Consider the following 25680-nt stretch of genomic DNA (forward strand, 5'->3'; position numbering starts at 1 on the left):
ACAACTATTGGGTGTCCAAGCTGGACATGTGGCACGAACTGGCGCTCTAAGCCTTTGAGGTGCTGGCCTGGAATCTGTATACTATGGAGCCTTATTCCATCTGGCCCTATTACCTGATGTAATGTACATGTGTAACTATATGTGATATTAAACTTTTATAATTTTACATATCAAGTATTCTTTATTTTTGGAGGTTTATTGGCATTGTTGATGGGTTGTCAGTGAAGTTAGACTAGAACCCCTTTTATGTATTGTTATATTCTGAGGTTATCGGTAACCCTCCCATGGATGATTGACAGCTCTCTTCCTTTACAGTGTATAAAATAAAAGCTACCCATCAGAGCAGGAGATGGGGCAGAGTCGGGAACTCATGGATACAGACTCCCGAACTTGTGCATTTTATTGAGCAGACTCCAGCTCTTGGAACACTCTGAGGCTGCTCAGTAGAGCATTTAAAGGGTTCCTAAAGAAAGGTGCAGAAGCATTTCTCAGAGCTTTTTGTCCCTTGTACTTTTATTGACTCTGCTCGGCTTTTCAAGCTTGTGGAATAAGGATTTATAAAAAGTACATGCTCACAAAGTTGAGCAGTGCTTTATTATGTGGCGGTACAGGCAGGGGAAAGAGTGGTAGTAGAGGCCCGATGGTGATAGTTGGCCTCATGGTGGCTGTGATCCTCCCTGGGGTAGTGCACTGTGAAAGAGAAATATTAGGGCCTTGATCACCACTTTAAAATGAACAAATGATCCTGTCAGGCCTGCGGATGGAAATAGAACATAAGAGCTATCACTATCGTCAGTACAATGTGCACAGGCAGCTTTTTGTACCACTTCCTTTCCGCTTGGCACTGTATGGCTTCAGCACCCCTCTCATGTACATATTGTAGTCAGGGATGCAGTCTGGCTTGGGGGTAGTGGTACCTTGCACAGGGGCAGGGGAGCTTTTACTGTGAACTGGGGTCAGTACAAGGACATCCCTCTTGTCCTTGCACTTTACCAACATCTTCTCATTGCTAATGATGTGAGATTTGGGGTAATTGATGGGCATATAAATTTGTTTGGCCACAACGGAATTTACAAAATCCTCAGAGAAAACCTTTTGAAAAAAATAAATTTTATGTGAAGCCCACCGTGTGAACCTAAATCCCCGAGCTGCTCACAAACTCAGGAATTTGAGGCTGATAATCCAGAGGGTGGGGTTCATATTGTCTGCCTCAGCTATTGTCCTGGGGTGCCTTCTTAAAGGGACCTCATCACTGGATGTTGAGGAAGAGAAGGAGAAAAAAGACAATAAGAAGGCAGGTTCCTTTTGAAATAAAATTTGAGGGGAATGAAAAAAGAAATTTTAATAAATTTGCAACAAAGAAAACCGTAGCCTTTCCTACAGCTTAAAAACAAAAATTGAACACAGATGCGATGACAGTCTTCATGTGGATACAGGACACACGCAGATATTGTGTGCAAGTAAAACTGTAGTATAAAAATGGTCTACATTAAAATATCTGCACTAAAACTACCTGAAATTTATTTAAGGGCTCATTCGCACAACCGTATGAATGAGTCCATATCCGTTCCGCAATTTTGCTGAACGGGTGTGGACCCGTTCATTTTAATGGGGCCGCAAAAGATGCTGTCTGCATCCGTAGTTCCGTTCCGCTGTCCCGTAAAAAAGATAGAGCATGTCCTATTCTTGTCCGCAATCAAGAATAGGCATGTCTATAATGGGCCTCCCGTTCTGCAGATTGCAGAAGGCACACAGGTGGCATCTGTGTTTTGTGGATTCGCAACTTGCTGATCCGCAAAACGCAATGCGGTCTCTGAATGCACCCCAGGAATGAGCACAGATATACATCAATGTCTAGTGCTTGGTGGCCACAGCACACACAAAGAAAAGTCAGTGCAGTGCTGAAAAAAAGACTGAATAAAAAAAAAACATGAGGAGGATAAAGAAATATTATTTACAGATGGCTCAGCGTCTGCCAAAAGTTCACAGGGTATACGGAATCAGGAGATGGGATCAGCAATCCTGGAACTGATACAAGTGATCACCAATCCAATATGTTTATTATGATTGGAGATGAGCGAATTTCATATTTTGAAATTCGTTCACTCTTCGTTTGGTGGTAAAAGCAGAATTGCGTTATGGATTCCGTTACCACGGACCATAACGCAATTCTATAATGGAATGCCTTTAGAGGCATTCCGTTATTCATTCTGTTATAAGTCTATGGCCTCAGTGGCGTAGCTACAGGGGTCGCAACGCCCCCCCCCCCCCACCGCCTCCCGTCCTATTCAAAATGTGATCTAATAGTGCCGGGGCCCGGGGGCAGTGCGCACGGCGCAGCGCAGTAGGCAGCTCACGTGACTGTGTCAGAGGGGGCGGCCGCGGAGGCAGACATTGAGTGAGGTGAGGTATGAGTGAGGAGGGGCCGCCCGGAGGCGTGGTTTGCGCGAATCTCCGGCTCCCTCCCAGTCAGACACTCGCAAGCAGCAGGCAGGCGGCAGTGACTGTGCGGATGTGCGGTGGCTGGCGGCGCGAGGTGAGTTTTGAATAGCCTCTGGCCGGCCGCCGGGCCCTCTAGCCCCTCTACAGTACTTTTATGATACAGATGTGCCGCCGTAAAGCGCCCTCTCATCTCCCCTCTTGCTGCAGACTCAGGAATGTGCTTGCCTGTCCTTCCACTCTTTGGACAGAGACCCTAGCAACCAGTTGCTCTCCCGCTGTTCGAAGTACTACTTGTTGCAGCATGCCCTGCAAGTTTTACAAGTGAAGCTCTGGTAACTGAACGATACATGACAGCGAGCAGTAAGGTGTTATGCATCTCCCAGTAGCTGGTTAATCACTGACAAATAGCAGAGAGATAAATATATATTTAGGGTATAGAAATTAAAGGAAAGCTGTCTAAGAAACACACCATAAACCACCAGCATTACCTTACAGATGTTCTCAGCATGTTTCTAAATTTGGTTTTCTCTTTGCCCTCAGAAAAAACTGCTTGATTCCCATGCAGGCCACATGCAAATGAAGTTTTTGAAGTCAAGGGTGCTGTGGCTTTCTGGCTTAAAGGGAACCAGTCATCTGGATTTTGTGTATAGAGCTGAGGACACGGCCTGCTAGATGGCCGCTAGCACATCCGCAATACCCAGTCCCTATAGCTCTGTGTGCTTTTATGGTGTAAAAAAAAACTATTTGATACATATGCATATGAACCCGAGATGAGTCCTGTCCCTGACTCATCTCACGTACAGGACTCATCTCAGGGTAATTTGCACATGTATCAAATTGTTTTGTTTTTTTACACAATAAAAGCACACAGAGCTATGGGGACTGAGTATTGCAGATGTGCTAGCGGCCATCTAGCAGCCCATGTTCTCAGCTCTATACCCAAAATCCAGGTGACAGGTTCCCTTTAAAGTCCAGCTCACCGCCCCCCCCTTCATGCCCCTTCACATTTGATTGATGGAATCCATTCTAATTTCATGTACAAATCCAGCTTGAAATTTCACGCATGCGCTGTATTGTCGGGATACCGGCGCCTCTGAAATGTTCCCCGCTGCTGTGTACTTGTCTTAAGTGGCTCAATGTGCAGGTGCAGGCTCACCTTTGCACGAGCACACCACAAAACAATGCAGCGCGTATACGTCACTAACAGGACCAGAAGCACGCATAGTTTTGTGGCGCCCTCATATCAGAGAGCAAAGAGAAAACTAAATTTAGAAACGTAATGAGAACATCTGCCAGGTAATGGTGGTGGTTTATGGTGCGTTTTTTAGCTGACAGCAGCGGCGTAGCTATAGGGGGTGCAGAGGTAGCAGTTTCGGGCCCAGGAGCCTGAGGCGGCCCAAAGACCCTTGTGGTGCATAAGAAGAAACCAGTATTATAGAAAGTGCATGCTGGTCAAGTTACACCTCTGGCTCAAGGGGGTGCCATTTCAATTTTTGCCTCGGGCAGCACAAAGGCCTTGTGCTTCCTGCCCCTGGCCACAAAGCACTGAGGGAAGGGGGGGCCCAAGCTGAACTCTTGCACCAGGGCCTATGAGCCATTAGCTACGCCCCTGTATGGCCTGCATAACTGATCCGTCCCATTTCCGTTATGCAGGAGAGTCCTTTGTTCCTATTGTTTTAACCACAATCCTGCTGCACCTCATTTTAGACACTTTTATTGTTCAGATGCACTAAAGATTTTTCAAACATCCTCAACATTTCCTGGCTTTAAAAGGAATGTGGACCTGGCCATCTTTTGTCTGCCTTCTAGATACATATATTAAACTGAAATCCATGATTCTGGCATGCAAACGTTTTTCACACGCAAATATCTTTCCACTATTTAAAATTTAACTTTTAATTAATCTTATTAAAATATAACAAAAAAATTAACCTCTCATTATAGATACTTATAATAATAATAAATGTCATAACCAGTTGCATCCAATGATATGCAATATACAGCAATGGCAGGGTAATGTTTACTTTCTACTTACGGTTTTGTAGATTTTCTTGTATAGGAAACTTTTACTCACGCTCTGTTTGTGCAGGTGTTTTTTGGGTAGTAGATCCAGATACTGGGACATAAAATCCTCACTGTCCCTGTTCTGTCCCTTTTACCTACCCCTACCTACAGGCAGAGCACCCGCCCCGAAAGGGGCGACCCCCACCTCTCGTGGCTAAGCCCTTTACTGGTGTCTGTATATACCCTGTTCTCTATACTGTCTTTATCCCAGAGATGCAAAATTTGATGCAGCACGTGATGATTAAAAAAACAGGAAACTTAGGAAAAAATTCAAAAAAAAAGATGCTTGCAACAAGAGTGCATCCCTTCTCATATGTCCCGACATGGCATTTCCCCAACTTCACAGCTGGTTCATCAGGGGACAGTAGATATACCAGTAAATAATATAAATCCTCCAAATAGGAAAGATAAAGTCTCATTCAAATGTGATGGAGTAAACCTATGATAAGGGTTCTCCAGGAGACCTAAGCTCCTAGGTGTGGATTCTTTGATGCAGGTGCCTACCAAATGATCGGTAAACCATCAACCTTCGATCTAATGTGTACTGGCACCTTCAGCCAGCTAATAGGTGGTATAAACTAGACAGTCTAAAGATGCACAAGATTTCTCATTCAGTATCAGCCATTGTAATATATTTGGGCATTTTCAGACTATGTACATTTACTTTGTCTACAAATATTTTAATGTTTTTACACCAAAAAAATGTATGGATTCTAGTACCATGTGTTTTGTCTTACTGCAGTTCAGTCTGATTTAATTGACTAAAACAAATGGACAAACTAAAAGCAGACTTTTTTTTTTTTTTTTTTCTAATTTCATAATTCTTAATTCGCACTCCTTTTTAAGAAATGCTCTTTTGTGTTATTTAACACCTTTTCTTTGTTTCTCAGATTTGCAAGGAATTACTTATGCTTCTCAGGTATGCACATTTTCCTCCATACACTACACTATGAAGTTTTTTGAATTGTAAAAATGTTATTGATCTATAGTGCATCTCTGACACTTTAGGAGTTTTATAAAAGGGCTTGGTGTCCTGCGTAACGAACAGGAGGGGTGAGATATCAAGTAAGGCTAGTTGCACACTAGTGTAACACCCAAGAATGATGTTACCACTTCTGCAACTTGCTACTGTCTTTATTGGTCTAACCTCATGTCATCTTGTGTTTTTATTCCAGGTCCTCCACAATGTGCATTCCTATTTTGTTATGCAACTGTTATGTTCACATGTAATGTGCCTGGTTCACCAGCAGGTGGCAGCAAACGCGACAGTTCTATTTAGGTAGAATGGAGCTTTACATTCAATTCTAACCCCCCTCTAAGGGAGGGTGTGCTGGGCATGTCTGCCTGCAACCCGGCAATGTTTCAGATAAGTGATATAGCCATCTCTCATTTTATTCAGGACCCTATGCTGAATGCAGTGGTGTAGCTATACAGGTCACAACTGTGATCAGATCAGGGGGGTCGCACATTAATGCTAATCCAGCAGAGCTATCCCTGCATGATCATAGAGAAAACTGTGCAGCCATAGAGTTATAGCTTCACGAGCCTCTCTTTTGCCTTGTTAGGCCAAAAAAAGACATCCGTCCATCCAGTTCAGCCTGTTATCCTGCAAGTTGATCCAGAGGAAGGCAAAAAAAAAAAACTGAGGTAGAAGCCAATTTTCCTCATTTAAGTGGAAAAAATTCCTTCCCGACTCGAATCAGGCAATCAAAACAATGCCTCATTCACACGTCAGTGTTCAGTCAGTGATTTTATTATTTTTTTTGAGCCAAAACACAGAACAGGTGCAGATCTTTCCCTTATACCTTATGTCTGTGGAGGCTCCACTTCTGGTTTTGGCTCACAATCACTGACCAAACACTGATGTGTGAATGAGGCATTACTCCCTGGATCGATGACCGCTCTCTAGTAGCTATAGCCTGTAATATTACCCTCCTGAAATTCATCCAGGCCCCTCTTGAACTCTTTTAGTGAACTCACCATCACCACCTCCTCAAGCAGAGAGTTCCATAGTCTCACTGCTCTTACCGTAAAAAATCCTCTTCTATGTTTGTGTACAAAACCTTCTTTCCTCCAGACGCAGAGGATGTCCCTTTTGTCACAGTCAAAATCCTGGGGATAAATGGATGGGAGATATCTTTTTGTACTGTCCCCTGATTATATTTATACATAGTTATTAGATCTCCCCTCAGTTGTCATTTTTTTTCTTCTAAAGTGAATACCCTAATTTTGATGATCTTTCAGTGTACTGTAGTCCACCCATTCCAGTTATTACTTTAGTTGCCCTCCTCTGAACCCTCTCCAGCTCTGCTATGTCTGCCTTGTTCACAGGAGCCCAGAACAGTACTTAATGTGTGGTCTGACTAGTGATTTGTAAAGTGGTAGGACTATGTTCTCATCAGAGGCAGCTATGCCCCTTTTGATGCAACCCATTATCTTATTGGCCTTGGCAGAAGCTGCCTGACCCTGGTTTCTACAGCTTAGTTTTCTGTTCCCTAAAATTCCTAGGTCCTTTTCCATGTCAGTGTTACCCAGTGTTTTACCATTTAGTATGTACTGGTGACCTGTATTTTTCCTTCCCATGTGCATAACCTTACATTTCCCCAGTTATCTCCATGACGGCACACTCTGAGATTGACTTCCTCTAATAGGACAGAAAAAAGCACAGAGAGGTTAAAAACCCCGCCCCTACCCTTCATCGCCAGGTTTTTTTTTCCTGTCCTGCCAGGGATGGAAGATCAGAGGTGCTGGGAGCTCTATGGGGTTCCTGGCAGTGCTTTACCTTACGAGGTGCTCTTTGTGACAGACCGGGGGTTGGTTCCGGCGGTGCGGCTCTCCCTCAAGCTGGGCCAGACCCGTTGTTAGCATGGGTGGCCCCTGTGAAGTTCCCTCCTTCGGCGGTTCAGAGGGGCTATATGCGAAGTGGCAGCTGCTGGGTGATGACGTTAGATGCTGAAGGGGGCGTGGCTTGCATAGTGACGTCACACCGGAGCTCGTCCCAGCGCATGACCAGTGATTAAAAGAGGGCAATTCCTGCTGCAAGTTGGCGCCCAGCGGATTCTCACCCCTGTGTTGCTTTTGGCGTTCTGGTGGACGGATCTTTGAGAATGTCTGCCCCTACCACACCTTGCTCAGGATCGGAGCCCCCCACTACACAGGGTCCAGTGAGTAGCCTGTGTCAGGCACCCTTCATGTGTATTATCTTTACCCTGTAGTGGTTGACTCTCTTCTCCCTTACATGTTTCAGGGAGAAAAGTAGTCTTCCTCCTCTATTAAGGTTAAGGCCAGGAAGTGTGGCTTGTGTTTGAAGCATCTGCCTTCTTCTGGGTCTAAACCGCTGTGCAAGGAATGTACTGCATCGGTTGTGAATTTAGAGTCCTCTAGCCTGTTGGAAGAAGTCTATGGTTAGGGAGGAGGTTCAATCAGCCCTGGCCTCACAAAGTAGTAGCTTCCCCCGCCCCCAGGCCCCCTCCGGGAATTTCTAGAAATCTTATTAGTGTGGGAAGTGATTCCGATTCAGTAAATCCTGATCTTTTGGCTCCTGAGATCTTAGATATGACCCAGGAGTCCGATATAGATACAGTGGGATGCGAAAGTTTGGGAAACCTTGTTAATCGTCATGATTTTCCTGTATAAATTGTTGGTTGTTACGATAAAAAATGTCAGTTAAATATATCATATAGGAGACACACACAGTGATGTTTGAGAAGTGAAATGAAGTTTATTTGATTTACAGAAAGTGTGCTATACACTGCGTGCAGAATTATTAGGCAAATGAGTATTTTGACCACATCATCCTCTTTATGCATGTTGTCTTACTCCAAGCTGTATAGGCTCGAAAGCCTACTACCAATTAAGCATATTAGGTGATGTGCATCTCTGTAATGAGAAGGGGTGTGGTCTAATGACATCAACACCCTATATTAGGTGTGCATAAATATTAGGCAACTTCCTTTCCTTTGGCAAAATGGGTCAAAAGAAGGACTTGACAGGCTCAGAAAAGTCAAAAATAGTGAGATATCTTGCAGAGGGATGCAGCACTCTTAAAATTGCAAAGCTTCTGAAGCGTGATCATCGAACAATCAAGCGTTTCATTCAAAATAGTCAACAGGGTCGCAAGAAGCGTGTGGAAAAACCAAGGCGCAAAATAACTGCCCATGAACTGAGAAAAGTCAAGCGTGCAGCTGCCAAGATGCCACTTGCCACCAGTTTGGCCATATTTCAGAGCTGCAACATCACTGGAGTGCCCAAAAGCACAAGGTGTGCAATACTCAGAGACATGGCCAAGGTAAGAAAGGCTGAAAGACGACCACCACTGAACAAGACACACAAGCTGAAACGTCAAGACTGGGCCAAGAAATTTCTCAAGACTGATTTTTCTAAGGTTTTATGGACTGATGAAATGAGAGTGAGTCTGGATGGGCCCGTGGCTGGATTGGTCAAGGGCAGAGAGCTCCAGTCCGACTCAGACGCCAGCAAGGTGGAGGTGGAGTACTGGTTTGGGCTGGTATCATCAAAGATGAGCTTGTGGGGCCTTTTCGGGTTGAGGATGGAGTCAAGCTCAACTCCCAGTCCTACTGCCAGTTTCTGGAAGACACCTTCTTCAAGCAGTGGTACAGGAAGAAGTCTGCATCCTTCAAGAAAAACATGATTTTCATGCAGGACAATGCTCCATCACACGCATCCAAGTACTCCACAGCGTGGCTGGCAAGAAAGGGTATAAAAGAAGAAAATCTAATGACATGGCCTCCTTGTTCACCTGATCTGAACCCCATTGAGAACCTGTGGTCCATCATCAAATGTGAGATTTACAAGGAGAGAAAACAGTACACCTCTCTGAACAGTGTCTGGGAGGCTGTGGTTGCTGCTGCACGCAATGTTGATGGTGAACAGATCAAAACACTGACAGAATCCATGGATGGCAGGCTTTTGAGTGTCCTTGCAAAGAAAGGTGGCTATATTGGTCACTGATTTGTTTTTGTTTTGTTTTTGAATGTCAGAAATGTATATTTGTGAATGTTGAGATGTTATATTGGTTTCACTAGTAAAAATAAATAATTGAAATGGGTATATATTTTGTTTTTGTTAAGTTGCCTAATAATTATGCACAGCAATAGTCACCTGCACACACAGATATCCCCCTAAAATAGCTAAAACTAAAAACTACTTCCAAAAATATTCAGCTTTGATATTAATGAGTTTTTTGGGTTCATTGAGAACATGGTTGTTCAATAATAAAATTAATCCTCAAAAATACAACTTGCCTAATAATTCTGCACTCCCTGTAATTGTTTAAACAAAATTAGGCAGGTGCATAAATTTGGGCACCACAAAAAAAAAATGAAATCAATATTTAGTAGATCCTCCTTTTGCAGAAATTACAGCCTCTAAACGTTTCCTGTAGGTTCCAATGAGAGTCTGTATTCTGGTTGAAGGTATTTTGGACCATTCCTCTTTACAAAACATCTTTAGTTCATTCAGGTTTGATGGCTTCCGAGCATGGACAGCTCTCTTTAAGTCACACCACAGATTTTCAATTATATTCAGGTCTGGGGACTGAGATGGCCATTCCAGAACATTGTACTTGTTCCTCTGCATAAATGCCTTAGTGGATTTTGAGCAGTGTTTAGGGTCGTTGTCTTGTTGAAAGATCCAGCCTCGGCGCAGCTTCAGCTTTGTCATTGATTCCTGGACATTGGTCTCCAGAATCTGCTGATACTGAGTGGAATCCATGCGTCCCTCAACTTTGACAAGATTCCCAGTCCCTGCACTGGCCACACAGCCCCACAGCATGATGGAACCACCACCATATTTTACTGTAGATAGCAGGTGTTTTTCTTGGAATGCTGTGTTCTTTTTCCTCCATGCATAATGCCCCTTGTTATGGCCAAATTACTCAATTTTAGTTTCATCAGTCCACAGCACCTTATTCCAAAATGAAGCTGGCTTGTCCAAATGTGCTTTAGCCCACCTCAAGCGGCACTTTTTGTGCTGTGGGCGGAGAAAAGGCTTCCTCTGCATCACTCTTGCATACAGCATCTCCTTGTGTAAAGTGCGCCGAATGGTTGAACGATGCACAGTGACTCCATCTGCAACAAGATGATGTTGTAGGTCTTTGGTGCTGGTCTGTGGGTTGAATCGTCGCTTCTGTCTATCCGAGATTTTTCTTGGTCTGCCACTTTGAGCCTTAACTTAAACTGAGCCTGTGGTCTTCCATTTCCTCAATATGTTAGTAACTGTGGAAACAGACAGATGAAATCTCTGAGACCGCTTTCTGTATCCTTCCCCTAAACCATGATGGTGAACAATCTTTGTCTTCAGGTCATTTGAGAGTTGTTTTGAGACCCCCATGTTGCTACTCTTCAGAGAAAATTAAAAGAGGAGGGAAACTTACAATTGACCCCCTTAAATACTCTTTCTCATAATTGGATTCACCTATGTATGTAGGTCAGGGGTCACTAAGCTTACCAAGCCAATTTGAGTTCCAATAATTAGTTCTAAATGTTTTGGAATCAATAGAATGACAACAGAGCCCAAATTTATGCACCTGCCTAATTTTGTTTAAACAATTATAGCACACTTTCTGTAAATACAATAAACTTAATTTCACTTCTCAAATATCACTGGGTGTGTCTCCTATATGATATATTTAACTGACATTTTTTTATCGTAACAACCAACGATTTATACAGGAAAATCATGACTATTAACAAGGTTGCCCAAACTTTCGCATCCCACTGTAACGAATACAGGAGGTTTCTGTTTAACCCTGCAGACTGTAAAGACTTAAGAGCTATAAGGGCCACGATCAGGATGGAAATTCCCAGGAAGCTCAGAACAGGAGAAGGAGATATTTGGCGGTCCAGGAAGAGATATTTGGGGGTCTGGGGGGGAAGGCAGAGGTCTGTGTTTCCGGTGCCGGATAACGTACAGAAGCTGAATAAAGCAGAATGGGATAAACCTGAAGAGGGTTCCTTCATTCCCCATGGCATTAAGAGGTGGTATCCCTTTGACGAAGCATATTGCACAGACTGGGAGTCCATCCCTAGAGTCGCTGCTCCGGTGGCCAAGGTCGCGAAACGCATGGTCCTTCCTTTCGAGGACGCCGCACAGTTGAAGGACCCTATGGACAGGAAGGTGGAGAGCCTTCTTAAGAAGACATGGGAAACCACGTCAGCGCTTTTAAAACTGGGGATAGCTGCGACATGTATGGCCCATACCCTAAAAGTGTGGCTGGAGCAGTTAATTACATGTAGTTTAATAAAACTCCAAGGGAACAGATCTTGGACAGCCTTTCCCTACTAAAGGTGGCCACTAGCTTCCTAGCAGACGCCTCAGCTGAGTCCGTAAGACTATCTGCTCGTACAGCGGTCCTGTCTAATACAATTAGAAGGGTCCTTTGGCTGCAGGCCTGGTCGGGGGATATGACATTCAAGAATAAGTTGCTTTCTCTTCCGTTCCATGGCTAGTACGTCTTCGGTCATGACTTGGATAGAATCTTAGAAAACGCCACTGAGCACAAAAAAAAGTTTTCCTGAAGACAGGAGGCAGTTTTTTTTGTAACAAAACCTAACCTCAGGATACCAAAACAGAGGAAAATCAGGGAGGTGGAGCTATACAAAAGGGGGGAAAGGGAAGAAATGTCCTCTTCAATCCCAATAAAGGGGATCCTTCCCCTTCCTCCTCCAAGCAATGATTCCATCAGGGTTGGGGGAAGACTCGGCTCCTTCATAGACACCTGGGAGCGTGTCATCGCAGACCCTTTTATTGTCAACATTATAAGAGAAGGTTATTCGATAGAGCTAGAATCTCTTCCCCCGCCCCCATCCCCCACAAAAAATCATTTTAACACGGCTCCCCTTATCTCAAATGTCTTTTCTGTCTGACGGCATAAGACTTATTATGCCTAGGGGCAACAGAATGTGTTCCAAGCTGGGAAGTAGGAAGGGGTCACTATTCCCCTTTTATTTTTAGTTTGAAAACCCGGCGGCAAATTCAGAACTATAATAAATTTGAAGCCACTGAACAAACACCACCTATCGCAGATTCAAGATGGAAATTGTGAGGTCTGCAGTGAAACTCTCCAAGAAAGGGGGCTATGATGGCCACGATAGACCTCAAGCATGCTTACTTCCACAACCCGATCCATCCTCAATCCAGGAAGTATCTAAGATTCGCGGTATAGCTGGAAAGAAGGGTCCAGCATTATCAGTTCAACTGCCTTCCCTTCAGAATATCTTCTGCCCCTCGCATCTTCTCCAAAGTCATGGCAGAGGTAGTGGCCTCCTTAAGCCGTAAGGGAATACTATTAGTTCCATATCTGGACGATCTGTTAGTCGTAGCAGAAAGTACAGATCTGCTTCAGTCACATATTCAGTTGGTCCTTTCTCATCTTCAGGATCTCGGCTGGATAGTCAATTGGAAGAAGTCCAACCTCCTTCCAGCCAATAGTAGATTTATTTTTAATTTCTTTGGGCATCCTTCTAGATTCCATCCTCCAGAAATCTTTCCTACCTGCCACAAAGGTACAGGATCTGAAGATCAGAATCCATTAATTCCTGAGGAGTCCAGTTTGCTTGGTCAGAGAAGGCATCAAAATGCTGGCCCGTCTCTCGTCCTGCATTGCTGCGGTTGCCTGGTCTCAATACCGCATGAGACCCCGGCAGGATCTGGTCTTCAGGAAATGGAACAGGTCACAGCTAACCCTGGACCAGAAGATCTATCTAACCAGGGAAGTAAAAATCTCTTTACAGTGGTGGCTCAGAGACCAGAATCTACGGACGGGGGTCTTTTGGAATCGGGAGGATGTTTTCTTGTTGACAACGGATGCCAGCTCCTCTGGCTGGGGCGCCCTTGCAGCTGGAAATTTCTTCCAGGGGACTTGGTTCGAACCTCAGAGGGGGGTGTCATCCAATTACAAGGAACTCTGGGCAATATGGGAAGGCTTAAAAGCAACTCTGACCCAGTCATGAAACCGTCATGTACTGGTCCACTACTCGGACAACTCCAACAGTGGCTTTCATCTGTTATCAGGGAGGAACAAGGTACGATTATCTTCAGAATCTCTCAAGACAGAGATTCTCGTGGGCGGAGAAGAATCTAAAATCTCTTGCAGCGGTGCACCTAAAGGGCTCCCTCAATCTAAGGGCAGAGACTGGATGCAGACGGGACCCCTGCGTGGCGGTAGACTCCTTCACTCAGGATTGGACATCTGGTCTCGTCTGTCTTTCCACCAATTCCGATTATTCCGAAGGTCCTACAGAAATTCCAGACTGAAAAGTGTACCCTAATCCTGGTGGTCCCCTTTTGGCCCAGAAAGGGCTGGTTCGGTCTTCTGAGATCCCTCAGCTGGGAGGATCCAATCCTGTTTACCCCGATGGAGAACCTCCCTAAAGCAGGGCCCAATCAACCATCCGAATCCCAGGCTTCTCAAAGTGTCTTGGTACCCCCAGAGGAAGGTGTCAAATCGAAACGCGCGTCGGGGTGTGCAGTCTTCCTGTGGACTTGTTACTTTTCGTATACGGTATGTGACCTTGTTTTTCTTGGACCGCATGTTTGATGTTTCTTGTTGCGGCTCTTTGCCTCTTGAACCAACTTTGGTCATGTTGTTTACTCCTCATCTCCTGCAGCTTGCACATGCACTTTACTGCTTGCTATATCCGGCTGTATAGATATAATTATACATCTAAAAAGATCCACATTTGAGTGTTGATATTTCTCCTCTTTTACTTATAAAGGATAGCATGCACTTGCACTTTACATTTGATGCAATTACTTGCACTCTTACTCACAGTGGATACTCTTTTTAGTGTATTTGTTATATAGGAGCTTTTTTATGTATAGGCGCTTACATTTTAGGTCACTTGCCTTATCACTTTGTCATACTTGATAAACTCTCCCAGGACTGTACTGCACTTTTTGCATTTGTTCGTCATCTCTTTATATATGTTTTTAACTATATACTCAATAAAATAATAATTTTTAGCTTAATAGTTCTCAGTGTTTCTTTGTAGGTTATTTAGCTATCTTCTGAGTTAAGCTCCAGTCAGGGGCTTTATTGTTCTCTTACGCCATTTTTTTGTAACCTATTTCTGCACTAATTTCTCAAAATGTCAGCCTGGTTACTGAGCAGTCCATCCTCCTAGGCCTGGGGTTATCTCAGAGGGTGGTGGGTACCCTAATGCTCAGCAGAAAGTCCAATATCTCTAGGGCATACCTTTTTTAAGGTGTGGAAAAAGTTCGCCTCTTGGGGTGGCATCAGATTTAACCAGTCCACTTCCAATATCCCTCTTTCTGGATTTCCTTCAGGATGGGTTAGATATGGGTCTCTCACCAAACACTCTAATGGTACAGGTGTCTGCCTTAGGTGCCCTCTACAACACTAGTCTTTACGATGTTCCCTGTGTTTCTAGGTTTTTGAAAGCTGCAGATAGGCTAAAGCCTATAATTAAGAATTTGGTAGCTCAGTGGAACCTGAATACAGTTCTTTTTAGGCTTGTCAGATTCCCCGTTTGAGCCCATAGATTCTCTGTCTACTAAGTGGATTACTCTTAAGACTGTTTTTCCCTTTCATCCTCCATGACTGCATACCATGAGATGACCCACCTCCAACCAGGTAGACCCTCCTCCAGCTCTTCCTCAGGGTCTTCCTGTCCCTCCAGGTAGGAGATGGATCATCCTCATGGCACATGCTATGAGCCTGTTCTGTTACAGGCAGGCAGAGCGGTAAGAAGAAAAGTGATGCCTTAAGCACATGAGGGAAGCAGACAGCACCCGTGCCCTAGTTGGGTATTGTGGGGCTGTAAAGACTGTCAGGATCCCTGCTCCTTACCTCCCGCATGGTGTGTCGGGCGTGGAGGTCCATGTGCGACCGGACACTCAGGGAGTCCCTTCGGTCTGTCTAGGAGCTCCGCATTGCGATCCGATAGTTTTGGCTCTCACAAAGAACGGCACCGGAAGTCCTATGCGGTTCACGTGCGTTCCAACCGGAACTTTCGCTCTGTGGAACGCACGCGGTGGGGGCGGAGCGGCAAATCGGCACGCTGATCATGGCGGAAGTGGCCCACTGATCTGAGGTCTGCAGGTGAGAGTATTTAAGGGGGGTTTTGTAGAGAGGGTTGCTGCAACATGTCTGAACAACCTGGCCAGATGGAAACCTCTCGGGGACCCTCTATTGTAAGTAATGTCCTGGGGGTTGGGTGAGTGCTGGTTGTATTGCCTTGCTAAACCCAGTATGTGCCTCATCTCGCTCTCCCTGTATGAATGCAGAGTGATAAGGATATAGCTCAGAAAAAAGCTAGTTCAAAAACTAAAAAAATGTGTTGTGTTCAGCTAAATTGCCCGACGCTTATAACAAAAAACTTTGCAAAAAATGTACCTCTAATATGGTGAAGGACTTAGTTCCGTCAATTAGAGAGGAGCTACGAGATGTAATACGGGAAGAAATGAGATCTGCTATGGCAGAAAGTCGGGTCGTTACTGCTGGGACATCTAGTTCTAAACACAGAGATCCTAAATTGAGCATCTCCGTGCCATCCTCTGACTCAGAGCCTGAGTCGGATTCGGAGGATGAAGATTCCGAAATCTCTTCCGGGTCTGGTTCAGAGTATAAAAACTTCCTTTTTTCCTCTGAGGACACGAAGGAGTTAGTAAAAGCCATTAGGGCTACTATGGGGCTCTCAGACAAGAAAGTGCAGAGGTCTGTCCAGGACCAAATGTATAGCGGTCTAGAACAAAGGAAAAAGAGGGTATTTCCGGTCCATAAAAACATGATGGAACTAATTAAAAGAGAATGGAAATCCCCAGATAAAAAACTATTTATCCCAAAAACAATGAAACGTCTCCTCCCATTCTGTAAAGATGAGGCCCTATTAACAACTTGCCCCAAAATGGATGTATCTTTATACAAACTAGTGAAAGGGGCTAATGCTCTCCCATTTGAAGATATGGGGACCTTAAAGGACCCCATGGACAAAAAAACTGATCAGGTTCTTAAAGTCTGGGAGACTAGCACAGCACTATTCAAGCCTAATCTGGCGGCCACATCTGTATCAAGGTCTTTAAAACAGTGGCTGTTACAGTTAGATTCTCCTGAAAGAAGGAGCCTCTTATGATACTTTAAAAGACTCCTTTCTCCTACTAGTAAAAGCAGTTGATTTCCTGTCAGACTCCACAGCAGAGTCAGTCAGATTGGCTGCTAAGACCTCGGGCCTAGCAGTTGCAGCTAGGAGAGATCTCTGGTTAAAATCCTGGTCCGGTGATACCGGTTCAAAAACAAGGCATTGTAGTTTGCCCTTTCATGGGAACCTACTGTTCGGCCAAGATCTTGAATCCATTTTAGAGAAGGCCGCGGACTCAAAAAAAATAATTTCCCAAAGATACAAATAAAAGGAAGTTTCCCTTTCGTAGGAATAAAAAAGGGAGTTCTTTCCAGGCCAAGAAAACCTATAAGGACACTCCTTGGTCAAAAGGGAAAAATCAAAGTGTACCCCAAGAAATACAGATTGCACTAAACAATGACGCCAGAGAGGTAGGAGGAAGACTGAAGTTGTTCTTAAAGGAATGGGAAAGTATCACAACAAATCCCTGGGTGTTAAACATCATTTCAAAAGGTTACAATATTACCTTTCGCCTTCCTCCTCTCCCAAATGTATTCAGAATAACCCCCATCCAAAGATCGGCTGTGTTACAGAAAAATTTGGAAGGGGGGGATTTGGGATTTGTTGGCCCAAAAGGCCATTGTCCCGATTCCTCTCTCTCAACAGAGGAAAGGTTATTATTCAACAGTTTTTCTGGTAAAAAGACGGAAAATCGTGACTAATAATAAACTTAAAAAAATTAAACAAATTCATAAAACACGTCCGGTTCAAAATGGAAACAATAAGGTTATAATAAACCTGCTAAAAAGAGATTTTTTTTTAGCGTCAATCGACCTAAAGGACGCTTATTTCCATATCCCAATTTGTGAGGAATCCCAAAAGTTTCTCCGCATAGTGGTTTTTATAGGAAAGAGAGGATTTCATTTCCAGTTTCAGGTGCTCCCATTTGGAATTACCTCCGCACCAAGGGTATTTACCAAGGTAATGTTGGAGGTAGTGGCTCACTTAAGAAGACGAAACATCCTGATATTCCCTTACTTAGACGACCTGTTGATCGTAGGCAATTTAGAGACAGATCTCAAAAACAATCTGTTTTTGACTTGCCAAACTCTGTACCGTACAGGGTGGCTAATAAATTGGAAAAAGTCAAATGCCCATCCCAGAAATTAACCTTCCTGGGGGTTCGTCTAGATACGATCCACCAAGAGACAGTTCTTACAGACCAGAAGGTAATGGGGATAAGCGAAAAGGTAACAAATTTCCAAAATCAACCTGTATGTACGGTCAGAGAAGCAATGAAACTACTGGGCTCTCTGACATCATGCATCCCGACTGTAAGATGGGCTCAGATCCCACACCCGGATCCTGCAACAATGGATTTTAGAGAGTTGGAACAGAAGCCCGGAGTCTCTAGAGGAAATAATTCAAATTCCCGAACCAGTGTTTCAGTCCCTACAGTGGTGGAAACAATCAAACCATCTGTTAAAAGGAGTTCCTTGGAACCCCAAACACTTAGTCGTTATCACGACGGACGCAAGTCTTTGGGGATGGGGAGCGCATTGTTCTCATCTCTATCCCCAAGGAGAGTGGTCTGTCACTCAAAAATCTCTGTCGTCAAATCAAAAAGAACTCACGGCAGTCTGGGAAGCGATAAAGGTGTTTGCCCACCTTGTACAAAACAAAAACGTTCAGGTAAGAACGGACAATACAACAGTTGTTGCTTACCTGAACCATCAAGGCGGGACAAGAAGTTTAGCATTGAGCAAACTAACAGAAAAAATATTCTCCTGGGCGGAGATTCAATTAAGATCCCTATCATCAATCCATCTAAAAGGATCCCTAAACATAGAAGCAGACCTTTTAAGCAGAACTTCCTTAAAAACAACAGAATGGAGCCTAGAAAGACAAGTCTTTCTCCAAATAACAAAATTGTGGGGAACCCCACAAGTAGATCTTTTTGCTTCAGCCACAAACACAAAACTAAAGTTTTTTTTTTCTCTAAATCAGTTTGACGGAAACATAGGGGTAGATGCACTGTCCCAAAAATGGGATTTTCAACTAGCATATGCCTTCCCCCTTTTCAATTAATTCCCAGGGTCCTAAAAAAGATTCGGCTAGACAGGGCTCATGTGATACTAATAGCCCCTCTATAGCCGAAAAAAACATGGTTTCCGTTACTGAAAACTCTTTCAGTCCAGAGCCCATGGATCCTCCCTTAGCAACAGGATCTACTATCCCAGGGCCCGATCTAAAAATCCCCAGATAGAAAGGTTACACCTAACGGCTTGGAACCAGAAAGAATGATTTTGAGAGCTAAGGGCCTATCAGAAGCCATAATTTAACACTGTCAGCCAGCAGAAAAGATGTAACTACAAAAATTTACCGTAAGGTGTGGAATAAATTTTGCTGTCTGTGCATCCAGGGAAAAACTTCTTCACAGCAGTTCTAGGTTTCCTGCAGTCCGGCTTTGAAAAAAGCTTACGCCCAAACACGTTAAGAGTTCACATATCCGCCTTAAGCGCAGTGTTCGGTGAAAAAATTGCGGAACATCCTTGGGTGATCCGTTTTCTAAAAGGAGCAGATAGGTTAAGACCGTTCCTAAGACCTACAGTTTCCCCTTGGAATCTCAATGTAGTGCTATTAGTTTTGACAAACGCTCCGTTTGAACCTCTGTCAGAAACCTTGTTGAGATATTTATCCCTGAAAACTTTATTCCTGGTATCAATCACCTCAGGGCGAAGTGTGAGTGAAATCCAAGCTCTAAAAATAGTGGAACCTTTTTGCACCATATTTACGGACAGAATCTTATTCAGACTGGACAATTCTTTTCTTCCTAAAGTGGTATCAAACTTCCACAGGCAGGAGGAGATTATGGTCCCATCATTCTGCTCAAACCCAAAAACAGAAGGGGAAAGGAATTTTCACAATTTAGATGTACGTAGGGCTGTATTACTCTATCTAGAAGTTACAAAAACGTTCAGGAAAACGGACTATCTATTTGTCCAGTTCAATGGAACACATAAAGGGCAAAAAGCCACAAAAAACTCCTTATCCAGATGGATAAAAATGGCAATTTCAGAGTCATATAAAGTGTCAAATATGCCTCCACCAAAGTCGTTTACAGCACAATCCACAAGATCTGTGGCTGCATCCTGGGCAGAAAGGGCAAGTGCCTCATTAGAACAGATATGCAAAGCAGTGACATGGTCAAGTCCTCATACGTTTATTAAACATTATAGAGTAGATACTACAGCTAGTCAGGAGCTCGCTTTTGGCAGGAAGGTGCTTCAGACCATAGTCCCCCCCTAATAAGAGTATTAATCTGTTATATCTCATGGTATGCGGTCATGGAGAATGAAAGGGAAAAACCAAATTACTTACCTGTAATTCCCTTTTCATGAATCCTCCATGACGGCACGGATTTCTCACCCTAATTACGTATATGAATAAATATATGTAGGAATATGTACATACAGGGCCACATAAAGGCCAAAATTAGGTGAAGGTGTGTGTGTGTGTGTGTGTGTGTGTGGGTGTAAATGCAAAAAAAATTTAAAAATATTTGTAGATATATAATAATCCTTTATATGTGAGGATAAGACTCTCTAGGCTATCGGTCCAGAAAGACACTGAGGAAGAGCTGGAGGAGGGTCTAATTTATACTTCCTGTCCCTACCTGGTTGGAGGCGGGTCATATCTCAGGTATGCCATCATGGAGGATTCATGAAAAGGGAATTACCGGTAAGTAATTTGGTTTTCCTGGTAGCAATATTCTCTGCTAGGAGAGTTTGTGAGCTTTAGGCCCTATCCATCCAGGAGCCCTTCCTCGGGGTCCTAAAAGATAAGCTAATATATAAACTGGACTCTAATTTCCTCCCAAAGGTAGTATCCACCTTTCACATGTCCCAAGAATTTATAATTCCCTTGTTCTGTGCCAATCCTAGGAATGAGCAGGAAGCGAAATTCCATAACTTAGATGTAAGAAGGGCAGTTCTCAGTTATATAGACGCTACCAGAGAATGGAGCATAGACCAAAATGTATTTGTGCAGTTTTTTGGCCCTACTAGAGGTAGGAAAGCAGCTTAGAGCTCCATATCCCGTTGGATAAGGAGTGCTATTATAGAAGCATACAGAAGTAGTAAGAGGGGACTGTTCTTGTCAAACTCAGTGACAGATGGCCACGCCCCTTTTCCAGCTGTCCGGACAAGCCCTAATAGGGTATATTCAGGCTACAACTCATTTAAGTTTTTAAAAATAGCTTGACTTTCTGCGACTTTCACAGACATGTCAGGGCATGTTCTAATATATGAATAACAGTTATATAAATATATTATCTATCTATAATCCTGCTTAATAAAATATTACTATAAAAAGTTTATCTATCTACCTATTTGTCTATCTAGCTATCTATCACATATCTTTCTATCCATCTATCTGGCTATCTATAACATAGCTATCTATTCTATCAATCTTTCTATCTATCCATTTTATCTATCAATTATCTATCTTTCGATCTACCTATCTAACTTTCTTTCTATCTAACAATTTATCTATTTATCCATCTATATATCTATCAAGCTTATTTATCTATTATCTAGCAGGTTTTTTTTTAAGTACTCAGTTTTCCCAAAGCTATTAAATCCCATCAAGCTAATAAAACTTTATCTATCTACCAATCTATCTATTTTCTTTCTATATTTCTATCAATCTATGTATATAGCGACCGATCTATATATGTTTCTATCCAACTGTTTACATACAAATACATTTTTATATACACTCAAAGTAAAATTTACAACGTTAACCAAACCTTCTGCAACAAAGTTGATGTAAAACAAATAAAAACACTATCAGGCACTACATACAACTGCATTTTTACATACATTCAGAGTAAAGGTTACAAAGTTAACCAAACTTTCCGTAACAAAGATGCGTAAAACAGATAAAAATGTAGGCCATTTTTCTTTTGACAATAAATACACTATCTTGGTTAGTTTAAAATTGCATAAACCACTAGGACGAACCTGTGATAGCAGGTACTTAAAAACTTAGCTAAAATGACTGCAAACACAAGGTTAAAGAGGTCTTGTTATCTCTCATGAAGTGCCTTTTTTATTTTATCTTTTTTATTTATTTTTATTTTCTGAATACTTGTATTAATCATGAAATAACAAGGCTGTTTCCTTTTTTTTCTTAGAACTCTATATTGTTCCTGTTATTTCTTCCTAGAAATTAAGATATAAATGAATAACTGACACATGGATATTTGTCAGCTGTTTGTCCCTACAATTACATACTTATAAATAATTAGACATTATGACTGTTACAATAATGGGCGCTAGAATTGGCTGGCGCGCAGAGCAATCATCACACTGCGTTTCATTGACAGCACGGGCGGCGTGTGGGGTGGCGTTAATCGGCCGGCGCTCAGGGTGTGGTTGTTGCATGTGGGGCGGCGTTGATCGCCCGGAGCATGGTGTGATTGCTCTGCGCGCCGGCCAATTCTAGTGCCCGTTATTATAACGGTCATAATGTATTTGTATGTAAACAGAAACATATATAGATAGATAGATTAATAGAAAGATGGATAAATTTGCTAGATAGATAAATTGTTAGATGGATAGAAAGATTAGTGTAAAGATAGACATTTTAGATAAGATAGGTAGATATATAATGGATAAATAAGAGAAATTGTTAGTTGGATAGATGGTGGAAAGATACAGTTAAATAAAAACACATATATAGATAGCTCGATTATATAGATAGATTGATAGATACATTTGTTAGATAGCTGGATAGATAGATAAATAGTTAAATAGATGTAGATAAATTGTTAGCTGGTTAGATAGAAAGAAATAGATGTGTGATAGAAATATAGGTAAATAGATAGATAAATTGTTGTTAGAAGCTAGATAAATAGATAGATAAATAGACAGAAACATATATAGATAGGTCGATATATATTTAGATATATATATATATATATATATATATATATATATATATATCACTCACCTAAAGAATTATTAGGAACACCTGTTCTATTTCTCATTAATGCAATTATCTAGTCAACCAATCACATGGCAGTTGCTTCAATGCATTTAGGGGGGTGGTCCTGGTCAAGACAATCTCCTGAACTCCAAACTGAATGTCAGAATGGGAAAGAAAGGTGATTTAAGCAATTTTGAGCGTGGCATGGTTTTTAGGTGCCAGACAGGACGGTCTGTGTATTTCACAATCTGCTCAGTTACTAGGATTTTCACGCACAACCATTTCTAGGGTTTACAAAGAATGGTGTGAAAAGGGAAAAACATCTAGTATGCGGCAGTCCTGTGGGCAAAAATGCCTTGTGGATGCTAGAGGTCAGAGGAGAATGGGCCGACTGATCCAAGCTGATAGAAGAGCAACGTTGACTGAAATAACCACTCGTTACAACCGAGGTATGCAGCAAAGCATTTGTGAAGCCACAACACGCACAACCTTGAGGCGGATGGGCTACAACAGCAGAAAAGCCCACCGGGTACCACTCATCTCCACTACAAATAGGAAAAAGAGGCTACAATTTGCACGAGCTCACCAAAATTGGACTGTTGAAGACTGGAAAAATGTTGCCTGGTCTGATGAGTCTCGATTTCTGTTGAGACATTCAAATGGTAGAGTCCGAATTTGGCGTAAACAGAATGAGAACATGTATCCATCATGCCTTGTTACCACTGTGCAGGCTGGTGGTGGTGTAATGGTGTGGGGGATGTTTTCTGGGCACACTTTAGGCCCTTAGTGCCAATTGGACATAGTTTAAATGCCACGGGCTACCGGAGCATTGTTTCTGACCATGTCCATCCCTTCATGACCACCATGTACCCATCCTCTGATGGCTACTTCCAGCAGGATAATGCACCATGTCACGAAGCTCGAATCATTTCAAATTGGTTTCTTGAACATGACAATGAGTTCACTGTACTAAAATGGCCCCCACAGTCACCAGATCTCAACCCAATAGAGCATCTTTGGGATGTGGTGGAACGGGAGCTTCGTGCCCTGGATGTGCATCCCTCAAATCTCCATCAACTGCAAGATGCTATCCTATCAATATGGGCCAACATTTCTAAAGAATGATATCAGTACCTTGTGGAATCAATGCCACGTAGAATTAAGGCAGTTCTGAAGGCAAAAGGGGGTCCAACACCGTATTAGTATGGTGTTCCTAATTCTTTAGGTGAGTGTGTGTGTATGTGTGTGTGTGTATATATAATATAATATAATATATATATATATATATATATATATATATTAGTACAGATCAAAAGTTTGGACACACCTCATTTAAAGAGTTTTCTTTATTTTCATGACTATGAAGGCATCAAAACTATGAATTAACACATGTGGAATTATATACATAACAAACAAGTGTGAAACAACTGAAAATATGTCATATTCTAGGTTCTTCAAAGTAGCCACCTTTTGCTTTGATTACTGCTTTGCACACTCTTGGCATTCTCTTGATGAGCTTCAAGAGGTAGTCCCCTGAAATGGTCTTCCAACAGTCTTGAAGGAGTTCCCAGAGATGCTTAGCACTTGTTGGCCCTTTTGCCTTCACTCTGCGGTCCAGCTCACCCCAAACCATCTCGATTGGGTTCAGGTCCGGTGACTGTGGAGGCCAGGTCATCTGGCGCAGCACCCCATCACTCTCCTTCATGGTCAAATAGCCCTTACTTTCAAAGTTTTCCCAATTTTTCGTCTGACTGACCTTCATTTCTTAAAGTAATGATGGCCACTCGTTTTTCTTTACTTAGCTGCTTTTTTCTTGCCATAATACAAATTCTAACAGTCTATTCAGTAGGACTATCAGCTGTGTATCCACCTGACTTCTCCTCAATGCAACTGATGGTCCCAACCCCATTTATAAGGCAAGAAATCCCACTTATTAAACCTGACAGGGCACACCTGTGAAGTGAAAACCATTTCAGGGGACTACCTCTTGAAGCTCATCAAGAGAATGCTAAGAGTGTGCAAAGCAGTAATCAACGCAAAAGGTGGCTACTTTGAAGAACCTAGAATATGACATATTTTCAGTTGTTTCACACTTGTTTGTTATGTATATAATTCCACATGTGTTAATTCGTAGTTTTGATGCCTTCAGTGTGAATCTACAATTTTCATAGTCATGAAAATAAAGAAAACTCTTTGAATGAGAAGGTGTGTCCAAACTTTTGGTCTGTACTGTATGTATATGGGACCTTTGGTCACAGGTCCTTGAAAGGATTTGCACCGTTTCTAATGTGTGCTGCTTTTTTTTTTCTTTCTTTTCTAGGTCGCTATATAGATATATTGATAGATGGTTAGATGGGTAGAAAGAAAATGGATCCCTCAAACCCCAAAATACAAAAAATAAAGAAGCCCTGCGGCGCTTCCGTGAATGTGCGTTTATTCCCCTGGTATCATGCAACGTTTCAGTCCTCTCAGTGGGACTATTCTCAAGGAGAATAGTCCCACTGAGAGGACTGAAACGTCGCATAATACCGGGGGAATAAACGCACATTCAGGGAAGTGCCGCAGGGCTTCTTTATTTATAGGTAAATATAGATCTAGATAAATTGTTAGATGGGTAGATTGATAAATAGCTAAATAGATAGATATATAATGGATAAAGAGATGTGATAGCTAGCTAGATAAATAAATAGGTAAATTGTTAGATGGATAGATAGAAAGATAGTGGAAAGATACAGTGGATAGTTAGATAAATAGATAAAATGTTAGATAGATAGATAGAAAGTTAGTTAGACAGACAGATACGTAGGTAATTGAGAGAGAGATTGATATGTTATAGATAGCCGGATAGAAAGAGATGTGTTAGATAGTAGAGTTGAGCGGACACCTGGATGTTCGGGTTCAACGGGTTCAGCCGAACTTCGGAAAAAAGTTCGAGTTTGGGACCCGAACTTGAACCCGAACCCCATTGAAGTCAATGGGGACCCAAACTTTTGAGCAGTAAAATGGCTGTAAAAATGTCATGGAAAGGCTAGAGGGCTGCAAATGTCGTCAAAATGTGGTTAAGAGCATGGCAAGTGCTCTGCTA

General features: G+C 42.6%; 1 protein-coding gene across 1 annotated transcript in view; it reads left to right on the top strand.

Moving 5' to 3' along the window:
- LOC121002474 (mediator of RNA polymerase II transcription subunit 1-like) overlaps positions 1-25680 on the top strand; it is a 170057-nt gene that overhangs the window by 36390 nt on the left and 107987 nt on the right. Inside the window, exon 6 of the mRNA XM_040433926.1 lies at positions 5397-5425. Coding sequence (XP_040289860.1) covers positions 5397-5425 — 29 coding nt within the window. The remainder of the gene's footprint in view (positions 1-5396; positions 5426-25680) is intronic.

This window comes from Bufo bufo, chromosome 5 (assembly GCF_905171765.1).
Source record: "Bufo bufo chromosome 5, aBufBuf1.1, whole genome shotgun sequence".
NCBI lineage: Eukaryota > Metazoa > Chordata > Amphibia > Anura > Bufonidae > Bufo > Bufo bufo.